The 21,089-nt window shown below is 42.5% G+C and overlaps 1 protein-coding gene across 1 annotated transcript in view; it reads left to right on the top strand.

Moving 5' to 3' along the window:
* The window catches only part of MAT1A (methionine adenosyltransferase 1A), a 35,867-nt gene extending 19,421 nt beyond the window's left edge, over positions 1 to 16,446 (top strand). Inside the window, exons 5-9 of the mRNA XM_034776089.1 lie at positions 2,997 to 3,140; positions 3,983 to 4,201; positions 8,807 to 8,989; positions 9,516 to 9,649; positions 10,206 to 16,446. Coding sequence (XP_034631980.1) covers positions 2,997 to 3,140; positions 3,983 to 4,201; positions 8,807 to 8,989; positions 9,516 to 9,649; positions 10,206 to 10,314 — 789 coding nt within the window. The 3' untranslated portion in view covers positions 10,315 to 16,446. The remainder of the gene's footprint in view (positions 1 to 2,996; positions 3,141 to 3,982; positions 4,202 to 8,806; positions 8,990 to 9,515; positions 9,650 to 10,205) is intronic.
* Positions 16,447 to 21,089: the final 4,643 nt, after the last annotated feature.

Raw genomic sequence — 21,089 nt, 5'->3', positions numbered from 1 at the left:
CGAAAACAAACAAACAAAAAACCTCGAGCACCGCCCCACCAAACCAAAAAAAAACCCAAAAAACCCCGAGCGCCCCCGCCACCCCAAGATTGGCCGCCCCTTCCAAGGTGCCACCCCAAGCACGTGCTTGGTTGGCTGGTGCCTGGAGCTGGCCCTGAAAACCAGCATGGTCACAGTTCATGAGTTTGCCCAATCTCATCCTTTGCTAACACAGAATAAAATGCATATTTGTGTGAATACATTGATGGAGCTCCCATGGGACACACAGGGCAAAATTAATCACTGGTGTAACTTCTTTGACTTCAGTGGAGTTACACCAAGGACAGTTTTTGTCCACACAGGAGACCATGCAGCAGATCCTCTGCTAATCTAAATTGTCATAGCTTCGTTGAAGTCAAGGACTGTTGAAGCTAAGGATCTGGGCCCTAAAGCTTAGCAAAGTTAGCTTTTTTCAAGTATGCTTCCTAGTTCTTTCTTAGTAGGGTTAGATTAATCAGCTATTTCCTTTTGCAGCAGGACTTGCCCAGTAAGATTAAGTAAATAAATAATAAACAAAATCATATAAGATCCTGCCATGCTTACATAACATTGGAGCTTTGACGTTGTAAAGGGGTGTTCTGTCAAGTACAAGCAGGATGGCAGTGTTTTTTAAAATGAAGGCAATTCTGCCTGAACATTTGTAACTCACTTGGGCAGGGATCGGTTTTAGTATAATTGGCGTTCCGCATAATTAAGACTGTCCAAGTCCTATTTCAGTGAGCTGAATAGCAAATGGAGATGATTACAGTTTCTCCCCAAGAACATAAAAATCCTGCAAAAATCCAACTGAAGCCAATATGAATGCGTGTTTAACATTTACAGTAGTTCTCATTAGCAGTAATATCTAGTTTTTGGTAATGTTGTTGAGAATTGTAATAGAACCACCATAGAGCCTTGGAACCAAAGTAATATTACCCCCAAATCCTCCTGAGGACTAAATTAATAGGCATTTCTATCAGCAGATGGCCCAAATAAAAATGCATCTATGCATCTTACATGGCTTTGATTACTGCAGGAGTGGAACACCTTACAAATTTGTAAGGTATTTATCCTTGCAGCACCCTTGTGAGGTAGGGCAGTGCTATTGTCCCCATGTAACAGGTGCGGAACTGAGGCACTGAGAGACAAAATGACTAGTACCAGGTCTCCCAAGTCCTAAGCACATGGCCTTGCTTCCTCTCTGCAGTATTTAAATAATTCCATTTATGAGCTGCCATTCCACTGAACTGCATGACAGGAAACGGTAACACCAAGGAAATATCCTTGCTAACTCCCAGCATTGGCCTGGTCATTCATAGTGTGACAACATTCACTAATGAAAGTTTCAGACAGGGTTGTCACCTCTGATATACAAAAAACTGGGACATCTGGAATGATCCTGAGCCCATGAATCAGGCAGCTGGCAGTGTATACTGAGCACGGTTATGGATTTCTGAGGACCGCTACCACAAAAAAGGAGTGATCTTGGGAAAACACAGACAAGCGTCAGCCCTAACCCCAAGCCCTATTTCTAACCCTATCCAGGCCATCTTACTCATTGTGAAGTTCTGCCTAAGAGAAGCAAGGCTTGGGTTCAAAATATGCCTGGACACTTTTGCATTTAGATAAATCACTCATATTATCTGGGTATAGTCCTTGCCAATAGGGTGGGTTGAAAATTTTCCATCCAAGCTGTTCAATAAAACACAAATTGCCACAGAAAAGTTTGAGGTTCTGTCAGACTTTTCAGCCAAACATTGAAAATGTTTTAACAAAAACTGAAAACTATTGGGGCAGGGACTGTCTCTGATTATGTGTTTAGGGCGTGCCTAGCACAGTGGAGGCCTGATCTCAATTGAGGCCTCTAAGGCTATGTCTACATTGCCAATTTTTTTTTGCCAAAAGTTATACCACTTTTATTAAAGCACTTTAATTAAACCACTGTTGCCTGTCCACACTGCTCCTTGTGTTGATGAAGTGCATCCACGCTAGCAGCTCTTGCAACGACCGAGAGCAGTGCACTGTGGGTAGCTATCCCACTGTGCAACTGGCTGCAGGGTGGTTTGGGAAGGGTTTGCAATGCCTCATAGGGCAGGTACGGCATCACATGATGCAGGTTTCTCCATCCCATCATTCCATGGGCATCCTACTAGATTGCCAGCCACTTTCCAGCTGAAGTGTAGGGGGGGAGAGTGTGAGACGGGGCACGTGTGTGTATGGGGTGAGGGGAAGAGACAGACAGTGTGTGTTGGGGGGGGAGAGTGAGTGTGTCGGCATGCTGTCTCATAAATTCAGCCAGCCAGCTGAAAGCAACCTGTCCTGGGGAAGGGGGAAACCCTGACATCAGCCCCCACCTCCATCCCTGGCTCTGCACAGAGTGTCTGTCTGTCTCTGTTTCTCTCTCTCTAACACACATACATCCACCCCTGCCTGCCTCTGTGTTCTTAGTGTGGGAGACAGCAGGAGCATTCCAGCCACATTAAAGATTTGCTCTGTTTCTCAGAGCAGCACAGCATGCAGGCTGTCAGAATGGAGCTTTGAAACGGGAGGGGCACAGTCACTGGAGGCATTGTTGGGCATCTCTGGAGGCCATTTACAGCGATAAAAGCAAGCAAGGTGTTTACACTGGCACTTTGGCGATAAAATATTTGCGCAAAAAGCCTTATCACTCTTGTCACGGTGGTTTTATTACAGCACTGCAACTGAGGAGTTTCGTCACAAAAAGTGGCTTTGCAGTATGTACACCTCTGCTGCTTCATCACCAAAAGTTGCCTTTTGGCAAAAAAATATTGGCAGTGTAGACCATCCGATGCTACTGTAACACCAATAATAAAAAGTAATTGTAGGGCACTGTTTGCCTCAGGTGAGATTTTTGTGGTCTCTAGGCACTTCTGTAATGCTCATATTAATAATTTAACAGGATTGAAAGCCTTGCTTGCCCCAGTGATTTAAAATCTATCCCTCCTCTCCCATTACAGGGGTTGATGTTTGGCTATGCAACAGATGAGACAGAAGAATGTATGCCTCTCACTATTGTCCTCGCTCACAAATTGAACAGCAAGTTAGCAGAGCTGAGACACAGTGGTGATCTCCCTTGGCTTAGACCCGACTCTAAGACACAGGTAAATATTGCTTTCACTCAGCGTGTCCCTCTGCTAAATACAGGAGCTATGGAAAGAATCCTTTCAAGTCCTGATCGCTCGCAGGCTATTAACTATCTGTCTGGTTCAGTAAAGCCACTGTTTTACCCAGAAAATCCTGGATTTCTTTTTCCAATATTTAATTACTACTATTTGTTCAGTTCAGAATGTCGTTTTAAATGGATAATCCAGGATTTCCACATTATAACATACAGTCTGACTTCAGCTTCCTACTGATCAGTTAGGAATTAAATTGTGCTGAGCAGAGGAACTGCTTTATATGCAATCTCCTGAGTGTCGCAAAAACTGTTAGTATGCACCTGGATGTTTGACACATGACACTGCATAGCACTGAAGAAATATTTAACTCTTGAGTACCAGGAGCTGGGTGTTCCCTGCTGCCTGAAAACGTGTCAGGAAATCTAAAGGGCAAATCTGATTCATCAGTGCCTACAAATTAAGGCTGTAGTTTTCACTGAAGGATTTAAATTTCAATGGGATTTGAGAGTCTAATTGATTTAGGCTCCTTTGAAAATCCCAGTCTTAGTATGTATTGCTAAGGGTGTCACTGGAGAGTGTATGGTGCATAGAAGTAAAATATTTGCTTTGTACATGAGCCTTCTGAATTTGGGTCACCAATGTATTTAGCAAACGTGAAAACCATACACTTCATTCCTCACACCCATTAAACAGTTATCTCCTCATACTTTGTTGCCGCAGGCACCTTCCTGTGCATCTGCTATTGTACTGCCTGGTGTGGTGTATCTATACAATACGGTAATGTATCATACAGCTGTTTCTTTTACCCCCTCGTTCATATTCAGGTCACTGTTCAGTATACCCAGAAAAATGGAGCCGTCATCCCAGTCCGTGTTCACACCGTTGTGATATCTGTGCAGCATGATGAAACCATCTCGCTGGAGTACATGCGCAAAACCCTGAGAGACTGTGTGATTAAACCTGTCGTTCCTGCCAAATACTTGGATGAGAAAACAATTTACCACCTTCAGCCCAGTGGGCGTTTTGTCATTGGGGGGCCACAGGTGTGTGTTTAGTTATTCTTTTGATCCTTCTGCCAATTTTCCTTTTCCCATCATAGTGTGCTACAGATTAACTTGTGTCCTCAGCCTGTATTTCTAACAAAAGGGCACAGACTAAACACCTGTTCAGAGACCAGTCCTGCACCATTGGAGCCAATAGGAGTATAACCACTAATTTCCATGGGAGCCAGACCAAGGCCTTAATGCACTGGATTCTAAAGAAACCTCTGAAGGCATGGTTATGTCATATACATATTAGCAAGTTGGGTCAAGTCCTACTTTGCATATTCAGTGTCCAGCTCTGTAAGATGCTGGGCATCCTCAAATCCCATTGAGTTTAGCATCTCACAAGATCAGGCCCTCAATCTTTTCTCAGCCAAAACACTCAGTGAAGTAAATGGGACAGCCAAACATTTCAAAGCTGTTGCTTTTCAGAGGTGCTCAGCACACACAACGCTAGTTGAAATCAATGAGAGCTGTGGGTGCTTAGCACCTCTGAAAATCAGTCTATAGCCGGGTTTGTCCAAGAGGAGAACGGGAGGGAGAGTTTTGCCTGGTTAAGGCTTAGGAGCCAGGATTTAGAGCTTGATGTGGCATTCATCGAAGTCAATGGCAAAATTCCCATTGACTTCACTGCTGCAGGACCAGGCCTTTAGTCCAGATTTTGTGAAAAACATCCTCCTTGGCCATTGTTTGTTCTGCTTCCCCCTACAATGCTTCCTTACATAACTAGGCCAGCACCATATCCTCTTACCAGGAGCACTCCTGACTGTAGGGCCAATTTTCTGTCTATCCTAAACAGATGGTCAGACCTACTTATCCTTCATTGTTAATTTTATTGAAACCTAATGAATTTCATCTCAGGTATTTCTAGGGTGGCTGTTACCCTAATGTACTGGTGCTTGGATATTATGGTATAAGGCATGTTGTTAAAGTTAGTCCATCATTGTACTATAACCTATACTAGAAATGTAGACTAGAAGTGGTCAGTTAATACTGCACAGCTTGTTTTATTAACAAGCACCATCAGTACTGACAAATATTGGCCAGTGGGAATATCTGTTTTATTTGGTCATTAATATACATAATAATCATAAACTTAAAATGACTAAGAACCCTCAAGTCATGTGCATAACTAGTTTAGATAGCCTCTTCCTCCTTCCCCAATTATTTCTGTTACTCCCATTTGTTGCATCTCATCTTAAATTAGACTGTGAACTCCTTGGGGCAAGGACTGGGTTTTCCTGTATATCTGTACAGCACCCAGGATAATGTAAACTCAGGCCTGACAGACCTATGGGTGCTGCCATGGCACAAATTACACTGCTCTACAGCCAAAATGCTTCTGAAATAAATGTAGTCAAACTTTACTAATTCTGGGTCACTGAGAATGAAAATGATGCTTAAAATTGTTGGTTGGCTCTAGTTTTCAAGATATGCTATTGGGTCAGTATATACGACCCTTGACTTGGGAATGGCGGAGGATAAGTGAGTTATAAAGGGAAGGGATCTCAATTTAAACCAGAAATGACTAAAATACATCTTTGACTGGATCTATGAATAAATCTATGACTGGGTTTGGACAGTACTTGCTTTTTAGGCAAAACAATGAATGATGCAATCTGAAGCTGGTATTGCGTCATACATGATATGAATTGCATCATGTTATTCCTAGAAGTCATGGATGATGCAATCATAACGAAGCTTACATCACTCTGCTGAACAAATTGCCCTATATCAGCTCTAGAAATCATCCAGTGTCGTGCTCTCTTATTTGTCAGTGTTTGATATTGCAAAGGGACATATTTCTGTTTAGCCAAAGTGAGCAGAGATGCCTCGTACTTGTGTGAACAGTGCAGATAACTTCTGCTATGTTTGTGGTGAAGTGACTTTTGCATCACAAAAGTGCAGTGTACCCACTATGGTTAAGAAAGCCTATCACCTTTATTTTGGCTGCAAAATTGGAGATCAGGACAAGAGGTGGGCCCCACACATATGCTGCAACACTTGTGCAACAAATCTTCGCCAGTGGTTGAAGAGGAAAAGGAAATCTATGCCTTTTGCAGTGCCAATGATTTGGAGAGAGCCAACAGATCATACCAGCAATTGTTACTTCTGCATGGTGCCTCCAGTTGGGAAAGGTGTGTCAAAGAAGAAAAAATGGACTGTGCATTATCCAAACATTCCATCAGCTATACGCCCAGTACCCCACGGAGAAGGACTGCCGGTTCCTGATGCACCAGAATCATTCTCACTTGAGTCAGATGAGGAAGAGGAAGAGGATGAAACTTCTGGTCCTGAACCATCAATGTCACAGGACCCACATTTTCTCCCATCCTCCTCCTCCGAACCACACCTCATAACACAAGGTGAACTGAATGACCTTGTCAGGGATTTGGAACTACCCAAGAGTAAGGCAGAGCTGTTGGGCTCCAGACTACAGCAGTGGAATCTCCTGGCAGGTGATGTTAGGGTTTCCATGTTCCGTGACCATCAAAAGGATCTTGTCCCATTCTTCTTCATGGAAGGTGATCTTGTAGCCTGCAACAACATCGATGGTGTGATGGCAGCCCTTAACATCGTTCACGATCCAGATGAGTGGAGACTGTTCATTGATTTATCGAAGACGAGTCTTAAAGCTGTTTTACTGCATAATGGCAATGTTTTGCCATCAATTCCAGTTGGTCATGCAGTCCATATGAAAGAAACCTATGACAACATGAAACAACTTTTGAGGTGCATAAACTATGACCAACATCAGTGGCAGCTTTGTGGCGATTTGAAGGTTGTTGCTCTCTTGCTTGGTCTGCAGACTGGATACACAAAGTACTGCTGTTTTCTCTGCGAATGGGATAGTTGTACAAGAGATTCCCACTACATCAAGAAATGGGCCACTCCGACAGTCATTGGAGCCTGGGAGGAAAAGTGTTCAGCATCCACCACTTGTTGAATCAAGGAAGATTTTATTATCACCCTTACACATCAAGCTGGGTCTGATGAAGAACTTTGTCAAAGCCATTGACGAAACACAAGCAGCTTTCAAGTACCTCTATGGAAAATTTCCAAGGTTAAGTGAAGCTAAGATAAAGGAAGGTGTCTTTGTTGGTCCTCAGATTCGTGAACTTCTTCGAGATCATGCGTTTGACCATGCACTGCGTGGCAAGGAAAAGACGGCATGGAAAGCCTTCCAGTTAGTGGCAATAAATTTTCTCGGAAACAACAAGGCAGACAACTACAGGTTGTTGGTGGAAAACCTCCTCAAGGCTTGGTTGCAACATGTCACTAAAGATACATTTTTTGCACTCTCATCTAGATTTTTTTCCACCGAACTGCGGAGCAGTGAGCGACGAGCACGGTGAGCGATTTCACCAGGCCATTGCAACAATGGAGAAACGCTATCCGGGCAAATGGAGCCCATCAATGCTTGCAGACTATTGCTGGACAGTGACAAGAGATGCTCCATTTAATGAATACAAGAGACAAGCCAAGAAGCGCCGAGTAGACACTGAATAGGACTAAACTATGTACATAATAGTTTTTTGCCTTTTGTTTCATAATAAATTATATTTATATAACCCTTTTGCTGATTTTTAAAGTGTTACATAAACAGGACAGGTGAAATATTATCATGTAAAGCAACCATAAACACATGAAAAGACCTAGGTTTGCAATTTATTATTAAAACTCTACTATCTACACAATATACATAGACCTAAAATGTAAAAACTTAAATATCTTAGAAACAGTAGCCAATCAGTTGTTTTAATTGTTATATTTGAATTCAGCACATCAAAATACATAATAAATAGCACATTTTATCTCTGAAGCAGACGACTTCTCAAAAATTGTAGACCAGTGTTATTATTAACAATATCAACGTATCCCTAGAGGAAAAATAAACCCACCTGAAAGTGAATTGGTTCATTTTAAATTGTGAACATGTGTGAGGAAATCAAATACAGTATTTATTGTGAATTATTCACCCAGCTTTAGATCTTATCCAAAGCAATAGAGCCTGATCCTGCTTCCATTAAATCAACAGAAAAAACTCCTATTGATGTCAATGGAACTTTTTGCATTGCAAGTAAATGCATCTTTTTTCAGTATGGTTCCAGTATAAAAGTCATTTTTTTTTAAAGCAGATACTTGGGATCTGATGGCAGCTAAGAAAGCATATAATATTTGCCTTTGAAAAAGGCATTAGGAAATAGTGCTGGCAGAAATAGCCATCTTGCAACCTCTTTGCCTGACCGCTAAATGCTCCTCATTAATGTCTTGATCCAAAGCGCAGTGAAATCAGTGGGAGTTTTCCATTAATTCTAGTGTGCTTGGAATCTGGCCCTAAAAGAACTTACATAGCCACTGTTATGGTAATTCAATTAGATAAGTTAATTGCTACAGTTGCACCTCAAGAATGCACTAGTCACTATCTTGCTTTCTGGAAGTCTCTTTGTCTGTGAGGCAATTACTGTATTCATCAGACATTTTAAGTGTTCATTCCTTGGAGCCAGTATAATAAAATGATAGTGAAATAGTGGAATTCTTTTTTCACAAAAAAGCTATTAGCTAATAAAAGCACAAGAAGTGACACTTGTTTGAATATTACAGGGTGATGCTGGCGTTACTGGTCGAAAGATCATTGTGGACACTTATGGAGGATGGGGAGCCCATGGAGGTGGTGCCTTTTCAGGCAAAGATTATACAAAGGTGGACCGGTCAGCAGCATATGCAGCCCGCTGGGTGGCCAAGTCTTTGGTGAAAGCCGGGCTGTGTCATCGTGTTCTGGTTCAAGTATGTTCCATTTTGAATCTTGTTGATTTTTGCTTTTTGAAATTTATTTATTTAAAAAACACTTAATTTTTACCTTTTCCCTGAAAAATGTGCCTTAGAAAAATGGGTTTGTGAGGGAGAGAGCTGGTGAGGTGGTCAGCACTTATCAAGCTATCCTTGGCTTGATTATGTCTGTGATAGCACAGGTGGAGAGAAATCAGAAGTTTATGGAATTCTGGAAGCTTAGCTTGGAGCTGGATTGAGTTTAAAAGGAAGATCAGGAGAAAGATCTTGTTCTGCTTAGTTCAAGATCAGAGTCACGGGGGCTTTCAGTATAGTAGCTTCCTCAGGCTTGGACTTTTTGGATAGTTTACATTTTACTGGAGATTATTCTGGATATTTACTGGATCCATCAGTCTTCTGGTATCGACTATCTTCTTGCTGTGCTGGCGGAGGGTGTTCTGATACTACATTGTCCTGTCACATGCCCTGCTGGCCATATGAGGCTCCATCCTTGTTTTCTAACTAATGCGTTTGTCTGCCAAAGGTTTCTTATGCCATTGGAGTGGCTCAACCTCTCTCCATTTCACTGTTTACTTATGGAACTTCCCAGAAAACAGAGAAAGAGCTACTGGACATTGTGCACAAGAACTTTGATCTTCGACCTGGAGTCATTGTCAGGTAAGCATGTTGCAGGAGCACACGCATATGGAACAGTCAGAGTGAACACTTCCTGGAACTCCTCTCAAAGAAGTATAGACGTTACAGAAGAAAAAGAGCTATTAAATCAGCCTGACCAACCTCTTGTCCTAATATAGTATTGGTCCCTATAGTACATCCCCTCTCAGAATTTGGCCCTGCATAGGGGTTACTACAGCTACATGTGTGTGTTCTGTAGTATGTGGCATTGAAATAGTTTTGGCTCACAGTAATGTTACTTCATTTTTACTAGAGCTGTTTGAGAAATTGAGACTATTTTTCATAAATATTTGATTGAAAATTGGGTCAAAATTTCCATGAACTTCAATGGGTTTTGAGTCTGGCCCAAAAAGGCTTCAGACTAATCCTTATAGACACTTTCATGGTCATTATTCCATAAAACAAGTTCATTGGTACATTTGCACTTCCAAAATTCAGCCCACTTGCTGGACTGAAAGGAGGAACTAGCTTAAAACAATGATTTATAGTGTTACACTTCAGACTAAACTATTTTCTTTTCTTTTTCTTGAACACTAAGGGATTTGGATTTAAAGAAGCCAATTTATCAGAAGACTGCCTGTTATGGTCACTTTGGAAGAAATGAATTTTCATGGGAGGTGCCTAAGAAACTTGTGTTTCAACAATAATGGGTCCGTCCGCAAAGCAGAAGTGAAGAAGATTCTACTAGTCAATAAGAGGTTGGCAGAAATCAGCACTGACTACTCTTTATCCAGCTCAAGGAATTTCAGATTTTAAATGGACAGGATATTCTCATGGGAATTAATTCTTACTCTCAATCTTATCCTATTTCATTGTCAAAAACACTAAAGGCAGAGTCTTTTTATCATCACAAGAAGACAAAATACAGTTTATTTTACTGCTGCTATGTTGGTTCCACGGACAAAGGCAAAATCTGACTAGGACATACAAACCAACGTTTGGGCCTTAACTCTGTTACAGTGTGATCTTACATTCAAAAGAAAAGGTATCCCTCATCATTCTAGCTAAGGAGCAGTAGGTTTCTTCACCCTGACTGGACACTAGGAAATCTGCAGGGGACAGTTTTCTTATAGGAGCTGGTATTGCATACACCTATGGGGAATTTTGCTTGGAGGGGATTCGTTATCGTGTAACTGCAACATAGCTGCTCCTTTAAAGGATGTTGTTAGGTGCTTAGACCTCCTTCACTAGTTATCTCTGCTTACCACAGTGTTCCAATCAGTTGTGATTTGGTGACTCAAACTTTTTCTTTTAGCTACTATGTACTTATAAGTGCTGCTTTTCTGTGTGTTTACATATTAGCACATCAAATTTTGGAGTCAGTGGCTCGTCCCAGTGTATGGCGCATTAGAGCGCCATTGACGTCTCTTGGATTGTGCTAATATGAACACTGCCTAGTAGCGACAGTGCTTTTAAACACTGTAGAGCAGAGTGCTGTTAGTACCCTATTTTAATAGATTTTTAAAGGCATGGTGTCAAGGTATCATCCACAATTTGTGGAGTTATTTTTCTCCCACTGGTGTTTATAACAACAGCCCTTTGGGAGAATGACACTGAAATCTGTTTCTTTGTTGAAATGTGCCATCTGTTATTTTTATGCACACACTGGTTTGCTTTGGAGCATTGCTTACTAGTGGTAGGCTCAAAGCTTTGATTTTTGATGTTGACCACTATATGGGGACAAAATATGCACACAAAAATAACCAGAACACATTGGAAATAAAAGGTCCTTATGTTAAAATGTGGATCTACCAAATTTGACAGCATCTTTAACTGAAAGTCAATGATTGAGTAATCCTGTAGATGGCAGTACTACCCACCCTAGGTTTATATGTCTAACATCTGTAGAAAACACTTGGCTCTAGGCAATGTTCCAGAATAGCTTGAGTTGTGTACATGGTACTGCCAAAGTTAAAAGTAACCAATTGCTTTTTACTTTTGCAGTTCTACTTACAAGTTGTAGATGGGGGATCTCTGTGATCCAGGCAATAGCTGGTTAAGGGAGAGCGTGTCGTTTGTGTACCCACATACTGTGTTGTCTTAAAGTGTGAGTGAAAGGAAATGGGATTAGTCCATTTCTGCAAAGGACTTCAGGCCAGTCTTGGTTATATTGGAGACATGGGTAGGTTTTCTCATTGACTTCAATGAAACCAGGCTCTGGGCTTCTGTCACCATTTCATGTTGATGTTGTAGGTACCAAGAGTGAAATTAATGCTGCTGCAGGGGTTGACTGAAAATGCCACTCAAAGTTCACATAAGGGTTAAGGTGGCCCTTGTATGGAATTTCGGCATTTGAGAAATTTTGCTCCAGGAGAATGCAATTTCTTTGCACACTGTCTCCTGACTTGTTCTGAAAATGGGAGCAGTTGGAATAATCTAATGCCTGACTCATTGCTGTGTGTTTAAGTTTGGTGATCATTAAAATAAAGAACTAAATAGCACTGGCTAACAGTAGGTATGATTTAGCCAGGTATTGTGCAAACTTCTCCCCTTTCAGTGCATCTCAAATTCAATGTGCCTCCTTCCTATTCAAGGAACAAGTCTCTCCTCTTCAGCATCTGTGCTAGACTGTGCAATGTGTACCAGCTAGAATGAAAAACAAAAAAACCCACCAAAAACTATTTGTTTCTCTGTGTGTGGCTTGGAACCCATATTGCCAGAAAAAAGAAATTGGAACATTAATCCGTGTCCTCTAGCCACACAAATGCTTGCCCTTTGGTAGGAAAATATCAAAGTGCAGCTGCACGTAAAAGAGTCATTTGGCCCAAAAAAGGCATTGTGGGGTTCTGTAGTCATTCTGACTCACTGATTTCCAGATCAGATTTGCACAGTTTGTAAATTAAATTGTTATTGGTAACTGCTAGTCCACAAAATTCTGCCTAGGCTCAGAGAGGCAAGCTGGTTTCTTTCAACCCCATGCATCATCATCACTAGTAATAGAGGCCAAATGACACCTTAGAATACACCTGTGCTGCTCCATTGCCTTCATATTACACCCTAACTGCCACCTGTGAAAACCCTTTCAGGACTAATGGGGCTACATACGTATACCTGAGGGCATCATTTGAACACCATGAGCTCACACAAGTGAATTTGATGGCATAATTTGAACTTCAGCTGCCCTACGGCTAGGTATGATGCCCAGGATAAAAGGACTCAGACTGAGTGTTAGGGGCCAGGGCTGATTATGTTGTAACTCTGTAAAGTCCACTCCCTGTGCTGGGTTGGAACAGCCCAAGGGCTGCTTTAACTTATGCTATCTGCAAATGGCCCTGAGGGTCCAAAAACAGGCTATGGATTGTGGTAATATAACCAACACACCTTCTGGGTGTGGTGTTCTGCCCCATCTAGTGGCATTGGGACCACTTAGAGAGAGAGGGATTAATGCGTCTGCTCTACAGCCTTAGCTAGCAGCCATAGAGCTTTTAGCTCATGTGGTAGAGGCTCATGCACTAAGCTCCAGAGGCCCAAGGTTGGAGCCTGCCTGCGGACGACCAGGGTCTGTTGGCGTTACAGTAGCATGGGAGCACCCTGGCCATGTTCCTTTTCCTCCAGCCACTACCTCTCTTCCCTGCTATGCTGGGAGCACAGAGGGTGAGTGGCATAAGAGCCCCTACATAGGTTCTGCTGTACAGGGGACCATCTTTACTCTGGGTTGATCTTCCCTGGATGATTTTGCCATTGTAAGGCTAGATCACCCTAGCAGTGCAATACAAGGTGATCCACTGCATTACAGAGTCTGGTCCTGCTCTCATTGATTTCCATACAAGGAACACAGGAGCCCACAAGGCCAACTGTTGCAAAGTAACTTTCGTTGGTAAATAAAAGACATGCTTTGCTGCTAAGTTATTACAAAAAAAAAAAGTGCTATAGTTTTTCAAAAACTACCTAATGAACCTTTATCTGCCTATATTGCACCCAAGGATAGACAGTTACTAATAGATAGAGGTTATTAATAACAAGCAAGTGACCTGTTCTATTTGCCTCAGGATTATTATGCAAAAAATAGATTGCAGTTCTACAACTATTCTTCAGCCAGGAACTCCACCAGGAGTCCACAGGCAGCCTCGCCTGCAGTTGTGATCTTTCCACTGCCTTAATTGAGCATTGGCTTAGGACCATAACGATTTATATCACTATTGGGAGAGGGAGTAAGCCACCAACAACAAAGAACACCGCACCCAATCCTAGAAAGAACTCAATATACATAAAAAAATTGCTGATCCTCGTATAAAAGTGCCATGATCCTATCATGATCGACTCAAGCTGCTTCATGGGAAATGGTAGCAACAGTTCTCGGCAAGGGAAGCCCATTACAGGTAGAAATAAAAATTGCTAAGGATTTTATGTTGGATACATAAAAACACTGAGCCAATTATATATTTTACCTAGCAGGGTTTGCATGAAAAAATTTATAAGCATGTTAGAAAATGGGTCTTTATATTTTATATTGCATTTAGTAATTTCCTTTTGTTCTTTTGCATAGCCTATCACTACTGCTTTTAAATGTGTGATTCAAGAACACACTGAAGTCCAGTCTGTGGGAAACTGACCTGTTGCTAAGGTCACTTGTCAGCAGGGGGTCCCACCAGAAATAGTGAGAAAACCCCAGTTTAAACTGCTAGTACAGACGGGGGGAAATTGTTTCCAGCACAATGGGAGACTGTGATTGAGTTTTGGGTTTCCTGTCTGTCTGTGGAACTTAAACTTTATAATAGTGGCTACTTTGTATGCCAATGCTTCTTTTTACTGTTATTTAAATGTGGAATGGGAATAACAACTAACCATGAGAAGCGTGATTCTTTCATCTACCCTTCCTTTGTTCCATCCTGTAAACTTTCCTCTTGACTGGTTTAGTAGTTAGAGTGGGGAATGTGTACATCAGGAATCCTGGGTTCTATTCCTGGCTCTGCCTGTGTGATCCTTAGTAAGTCAGAGTTGTGTCAGTTTCCCTGTCTGTGCAATGGGATAATATGTTCCTACCTCACAGAAGTGTTATGAGGTGACTGGGTGAATTTGTTACTGGGAAGTGGTTTGAGAGCTGTGGGTAAAAGGTGCTGTAGAAATACTAGTATTAACATTGCAGATGAGTTTACTTGTAATCAGTACTGCATATAAGCATTACTGTCCATAATGTATCCCTGTCACGAGGTCCCAACTCGAGCCTGCTTTCTCTGTTGCTAAACCCTTCCATATGCCCAAACACCTAATTTCCAGCTGCTAAGCCTGCCCACAATTCCCAGCACTTTGACCCAACTCCCCCCATTTTTTCCAATGGTTGACACCGCTACTTCACTTGCGGAAGAGATTTGATCCTTCCACCCCCATCTCCGCCTCCCACTCTTCAGTTGCCAAACTCTCCAGCTACATCCCAAACAAACATCCTAACCTGAGCCCCACCCCAATGTTATCCCCAACATACATCCCCTCACCAAGCAACCCAACTCCCATTAACCTGACTGATGCCCCAACCTTGCTGGGTCACTGCATCACCACCAACTAAGATGATCCCACCAACCAGCCTTCTAGTTTCCACACATCCACCAGTTTGAGATCTGAAAGCTAAAAGTGCTGTAATGGCTACACCTCCTCTGGGGCAGCCAAAGAGTGTTAACACAGTGGCTCAAAACTGGCTCCCCTCAATCATTTTCAGTAGGGAGGTGTTTTACCCACCCTCCCCTGTAGCTGTTGCCCAGAAATAACGTGGGTGGGTATGAAGCAAAATACCATTCCTTCTTACTGCACTAGACAATCTCCTTGCCAATGTGTCCTTCTAACCACTTCGGACAAGGTCTCTTTTTAAGGGTTGCGCCACAGTGCAGCTGCTAATGGGCCAGATCCTGAGAAGGGTTGATTACCTGTATGTCTGGCTGAAGTCCATGGGAATTGTGGGTGCTCAGCATCTCTGTGAAGCTAGCCCGGTAATTTTTTTCAATCCAGCATACTCTTGGCCACTGCAGTTACAAAGTGACTACCCTCAGTAGTTCTCCAAGCTTCATTTGCTGGGAAGAATTAAAACTCTGCACATAATACTGAATGTTATGTGATGGAATAAAACAGACCAGCTGAGGTTCTTCTCACCTGAGAGCCCCATTTCACATGACTAGAAATGTATATCCTTTGTTGGCATAAAATACCACCTCCTCTTTCAGGGAGGAGCATCACCACCAAGCGACTAATTTGATATTTCTAAATATAGAAGGAGAAGTTCTTAAAGTATAAAAATATGTAGGGTCAGATCCTCAGTTTGTGTAAATCACCAAAGCACTACTGATGTCAATTAGATATTTACTACCTACATCATAGTTGTCCAGAAAGATTCTGGATCAGTCTAATGGGAAACTTCATTGATCTACACCAGCTGAGAATCTGGCCTGTGGAGCCTGTATATCCAGCAAAACCAGTAACTATGAGACTGGGATAAAGCCTTTATGATTGGCAACTGCACAGCAGCAATGAGGATAGCAGGAATGCTGCAAAGCCCCATTGGGTAGCTGGTCAGAGAGCTGCCTGTCTGCGTGACATTTTTACACCTATGACATTTAAGTGAAAATCCATCTCCAAGCATGTTTGTGATTAAAGTATTTTTCTGATTTCTCTGCCAAGAGGTCTTATTTGTTGAGATCTGTGTGTGCTGCTGACATCTTTCCTTATTCATTTCCTGTTGGTTCTGTGTATGAAAAATAAATAGACAGCAAAGGGCCTCCATGTTTAATTTTTATTTTGTCATGTTTCAATGTACAGTAGTTTTGAATCAATAAAACCTATGTCAAACTGGATCTTATTTCCTGTCAGTATTAATTGTACAAAAAAACAACTGCTACACACATGGGGTAAAATTTTCATAAGAACCTGTGACTTAGGCACCCAACTCCCATTGATTTCCTCAATGAAACTTAGACTTCTAATGCAAAAAATCAGTGAAAAATGCAGCTCTGATGACACCAAAACTTTTGCAAATTTGTATTATTTTGCCAAAATGTTTCAGTTAAAAAAAAATCTGATAAATTTGAAATGTTTCATTTAGACATTTTCAGAATTAAATGTTTCAGTTTCTTGGTTCAGAAGACCTTTTGGTTTAACATTTTCTTTAATGTTATAAAACCCCTTAATATTTTTAAATGATCAAAAATGAAACAACTCTTTTCAATTTTCTCACAATAAAAGTTTGTTTGACCCTAAAAGAATTTTTGTTGTACTTCTTGAGTCCCAAGGGAGAGTCCCAGCAGCTAGGGATTGCCAAGACATAGACACTCCACAGACAGAACACCCTGGGGAGAAGACCCCTATAGCATGTGTCATAACTATAAAGGGAAGGGTAATAGCTGTCCTGTGTACAGTACTATAAAAATCCCTCCTGGCCAGAGACTCCAAAATCCTTTTCCATGTAAAGGGTTAAGAAGCTCAGGTAACCTGGCTGGCATCTGACCTAAAGGACCAATAAGGGGACAAGATACTTTCAAATCTTGGGTGGGGGGAAAGGCTGTTGTTTGTGTTCTTTGTTTTGGGAGTGTGTTCGTTCTCGGGACTGAGAGGGACCAGACATCAATACAGGTTCTCCACATCTTTCTAAACAAGTCTCTCCTATTTCAAACTTGTAAGTAAATAGCCAGGCAAGGCGTGTTAGTTTTCCTTTGTTTTTCTCAACTTGTAAATGTACCTTTTACTAGAGTGTTTATCTTTGTTTGCTGTACTTTGAACCTGAGACTAGAGGGGAGTCCTCTGAGCTCTTTAAGTTTGATTACCCTGTAAGGTTAATTTCCATACTGATTTTACAGAGATGATTTTTACCTTTTTCTTTAATTAAAAACCTTCTTTTTAAGAACCTGATTGATTTTTCCTTGTTTTAGATCCAAAGGGGTTTTGGATCTTGATTCACCAGGAGTTGGTGGGAGGAAGGAGGGGGGATGGTTAATTTCTCCCTGTTGTAGATCCCAAGGGGGGTTGGAACTGATTCACCAGGAGTTGGTGGGAGGAAGGAGGGGAATGGTTAATTTCCCCTTGTTTTAAATCCAAGGGGTTTGGATTTGTTTTCACCAGGGAATGGGTGAAGGTTTTTCAAGGCTTCCCAGGGAGGGAATCCATTGAAATGGTGGCAGCCGAACCAGAGCTAAGCTGGTAGTTAAGCTTAGAAGTTTTCATGCAGGCCCCTACATTTGTACCCTAAAGTTCAAAGTGGGGATCCAGCCCTGACAGCATGGCTGTGGGGAAGTATTGTCATGGAGAATCCAGGAATTCCCCTTACTCTAGGGGAAGCCTCAGCTGACTAGATCAACTAGCATTGTGGCTGGCTTGCTTTGTCAGACCAGCACAAAGCAGCTGAAGTGAGATGAATGATCTGGCACCTCGTCTGTCAGTGCCTAATTCCTGAAAATATTTGGCCCAAGGCATATGCTTTGCTAAGATACTTACCCTTCCTCTTGGCTGGGGGCCTACTCACATTCAGAGTCTCCCACACTAGTCCTGAGAGCATTGAAGTCAATTGCAAAGCTCCCATAAAAGTGCAAACAATAGCTCATTTGTTTGTTACGTTGGGCTGGAAACCCATATGTAGAAGTCATGTCAAAACCATCAAAACCATGATCAACATTTTCACAAATTGCTTCTGTATTTGTTTCCCCATGAGATGTGAAAGTTAGACATTCAGGCGCAGCTCCTCAAAGGTATTTAGGTGCTTAACTCCCATTGAAATAAATGGGAGTTAGGTGCCTAAATACCTTTGAAGATCTGGGCCTCAGGAGGTCAAGTGAGCAACTGAAGAGAGACATCTAGATAAAGCTATGCTAGCAAATTTATCAGGGTGAATTTAGCACTAGTGAAAGGGGCTGGCTTGGCAATCCTGTAGGCTGAAGCCATCCTTTCTTTATCCACAGAAGAGACAAACGCATGTGTAGTGGTAGTGAGGTCTTTCTGCATATTACCAGAGTGATTCAAATAGAGCAGGCGGAGTCCTGCAAAAACAGTGTTTTCCAACAGCCCTTCAAATTCCTAGTGGCTCTCTGGGTCCAGCATGCTGATGTTCCTTTTAATTTTCTACTCGCATTCATTAATGTGAACAGGTTTTTCTTTGCATGGAAGTTTTGGAAATGGCTGGATTTGGAGAGTGTGTGGGGTTTTTTTTTATGGCATGGATAGCTCTTTTCACATGGAAAGAAGGGGTATTTGCTGTTTGCAATTTATTACATACTATTCACCGTCAATTATTCACCTTTTTATAAAGTCCTCCAATGAGGGAGCAGAATCGATCTTATATGACTTTAGCTGACCGCTCAGACAACATGAATAATGAATAACAAATAGTCAAAGCAAGCAATTTGTTAACAAACTTTAGTCTATAAACTGTCTGAACTTGACAAAAACTTACCAGTAAATAGCAGAAATCAGGATTAATATGTGTATGATTCCCAGAGAAAGGGTCTGATTCTCCACTGTATTTGAACTTGTGTAGCCATTTACATAGGTACAAAGCAGGGGCAAAATGCTAACAAATCAGAATTATCCACTTGCTTACACAGTGGTAGCATTTAGAGCTGTTCTTCACTCACTTTGCACTGTTGTAGCTTGCTACCAAAGGCAGAAAATAGTGGAAAATCAGGCCCAAAAGGGTTAACTCCATGAATGATTCAGCTACCTCTTGCCCTTAGCTAATTGCAGTATCCTAAAACCAGCTGTGAGTTTGGCCCATTTTTGCTAAAGTGGGTGAAAACTAGTAGTGAGTGAGCCAATTTTTTGATATTTTTCTTTTTAAAGGTGACAAATCATTTGAAGATTAGAAAATAAGTAGTGATCAAAAGGTTTACAGCAAACTAGTGAATTAGTCAGAGAACTTCCCAGTTGTGGCAGCAGTGGCAGGGACTGTGGGCACCCCTATCCAATACCATGTGTAACCCTTCTGCCCATCTAAGTTGGCAGCAACAAGGGCCGGGTTCTGTATCTAGGGGTTCCGTTTCAATAACGCAATGAAAAACCGGCTCGAGCCCCCACCCAGTGACCTGGGACAATTACATACCACCCCCTGGGCGCCTCTAGGAGGCAATACTTCCCCTCTCGCAAGCACGGAGTCTGAGTGTAACAGAAAATGTTTAATAACACGAGGTAAACGACATCAGCATTAAATTGGAAAAACACCACAAACAGGCTTCATGAGCAAAAAAACCCACCCCAGCAAATTGGGCTGTGTCCTTTCCCTTTGGTTCTTGAAACCAGCAACCCAAGAATCACCAAAGTCCCAAAAGTCCAACAACCCCCCAAAGTCTCTGTCCCTGGTCAGTGCAGCTCCAGAGTTCAAGCAGGGGTGGGGGGGAAAGGCACGCAGGGTGTTAAGGGGCACCTTACGTGATCTGAGGCCGACCGGCTGCCTCTCCGTGGGGTTCCGCCGCAGCCTTCTCCACGAGCCGCTCCACTCCACCAGCTGTCCCGTGAGCCGCTCCCGCCGTCCACGAACTGCTCTGGCAGCTGCTCCGCTCTGCTCACCGACCTGTGAGCCACTCAGCTCTGCTCCACTTCAGCTGTTCCTTGGGCCGCTCCCACAAGGCTCCGCTCTGCTCGCTGCTTCTCCAGCCGCTCCGCCCTGCTCACTGACCTGTGAGTCACTCAGCTCTGCTCCAATCGTCCCCGTGAGGCTCCACTCTGCTAGCTGCTCCACCAGCCGCTTAGCAATATAGCTTCAGGCTCCCCCACTAGTTCACACAGTCTCAGTGATCTCAGCTCTTAATAACTTTAGCTCCTTTGTGATTTCAGCTCTTAGCAATTTCAGCTCATAGTAGGGGAGCCCCAGTGCTAGTGCACCATTGGCCCAAAGTGAATTCAGCTCAGCAGCCTGTAACTAGACTCCTAATGGAATCAAAGTTAGCTCTGACATTCAACAGTGGAGAGAGGAGGTAGTGTAATTGGTGTTTCAAACCCTCAAAGAGGGCCCATACCATCAGGTATAAATACCTGTCCACAGCCTCTCTCCATTCACTGGGTTTTGTAACCCATGCCCCTTGTCAAGCAAGTGCTACTTAGGTAATGGTGAAGGACTCACTCAGTCCTTCTGTCCTATAACAGTTCCACTGGCCTTGATTCACAGAATCAGGGTAACAAAACTTTATTCTTCCTGCCCCAATAATAGAGAAACTGGGGATCCCACACCAGCCAAAGTAACCACTTTCAGTTGCTGTTGTTTATGCCAGGTGAATGGGTGTGCCTATGCAAACCAGATCAGCCCCTGGAGTTCTTTTCCACACTCGCCATAATTCACCACCAGATGTCAGGGTAGAGCTCATCCTGACTCTGCTTACACATGTAAATAAACATCTTTCCTAGGTGCATTCCTGGCAGTGTCTCCAGTGGGTTCCCAGCAGCTTGGGCAATGCGCATACTCCATGATGGGAACACTGTTAACTTTGGACAAAGCACAAGCTAAATAACCAGTGACCCA

Source organism: Trachemys scripta, chromosome 7 (genome assembly GCF_013100865.1).
Source record: "Trachemys scripta elegans isolate TJP31775 chromosome 7, CAS_Tse_1.0, whole genome shotgun sequence".
Taxonomy (NCBI): Eukaryota; Metazoa; Chordata; order Testudines; family Emydidae; genus Trachemys; species Trachemys scripta.
The sequence above is the reverse complement of the archived record's forward strand: the minus strand, read 5'-3'. Positions and strand labels throughout refer to the sequence as shown.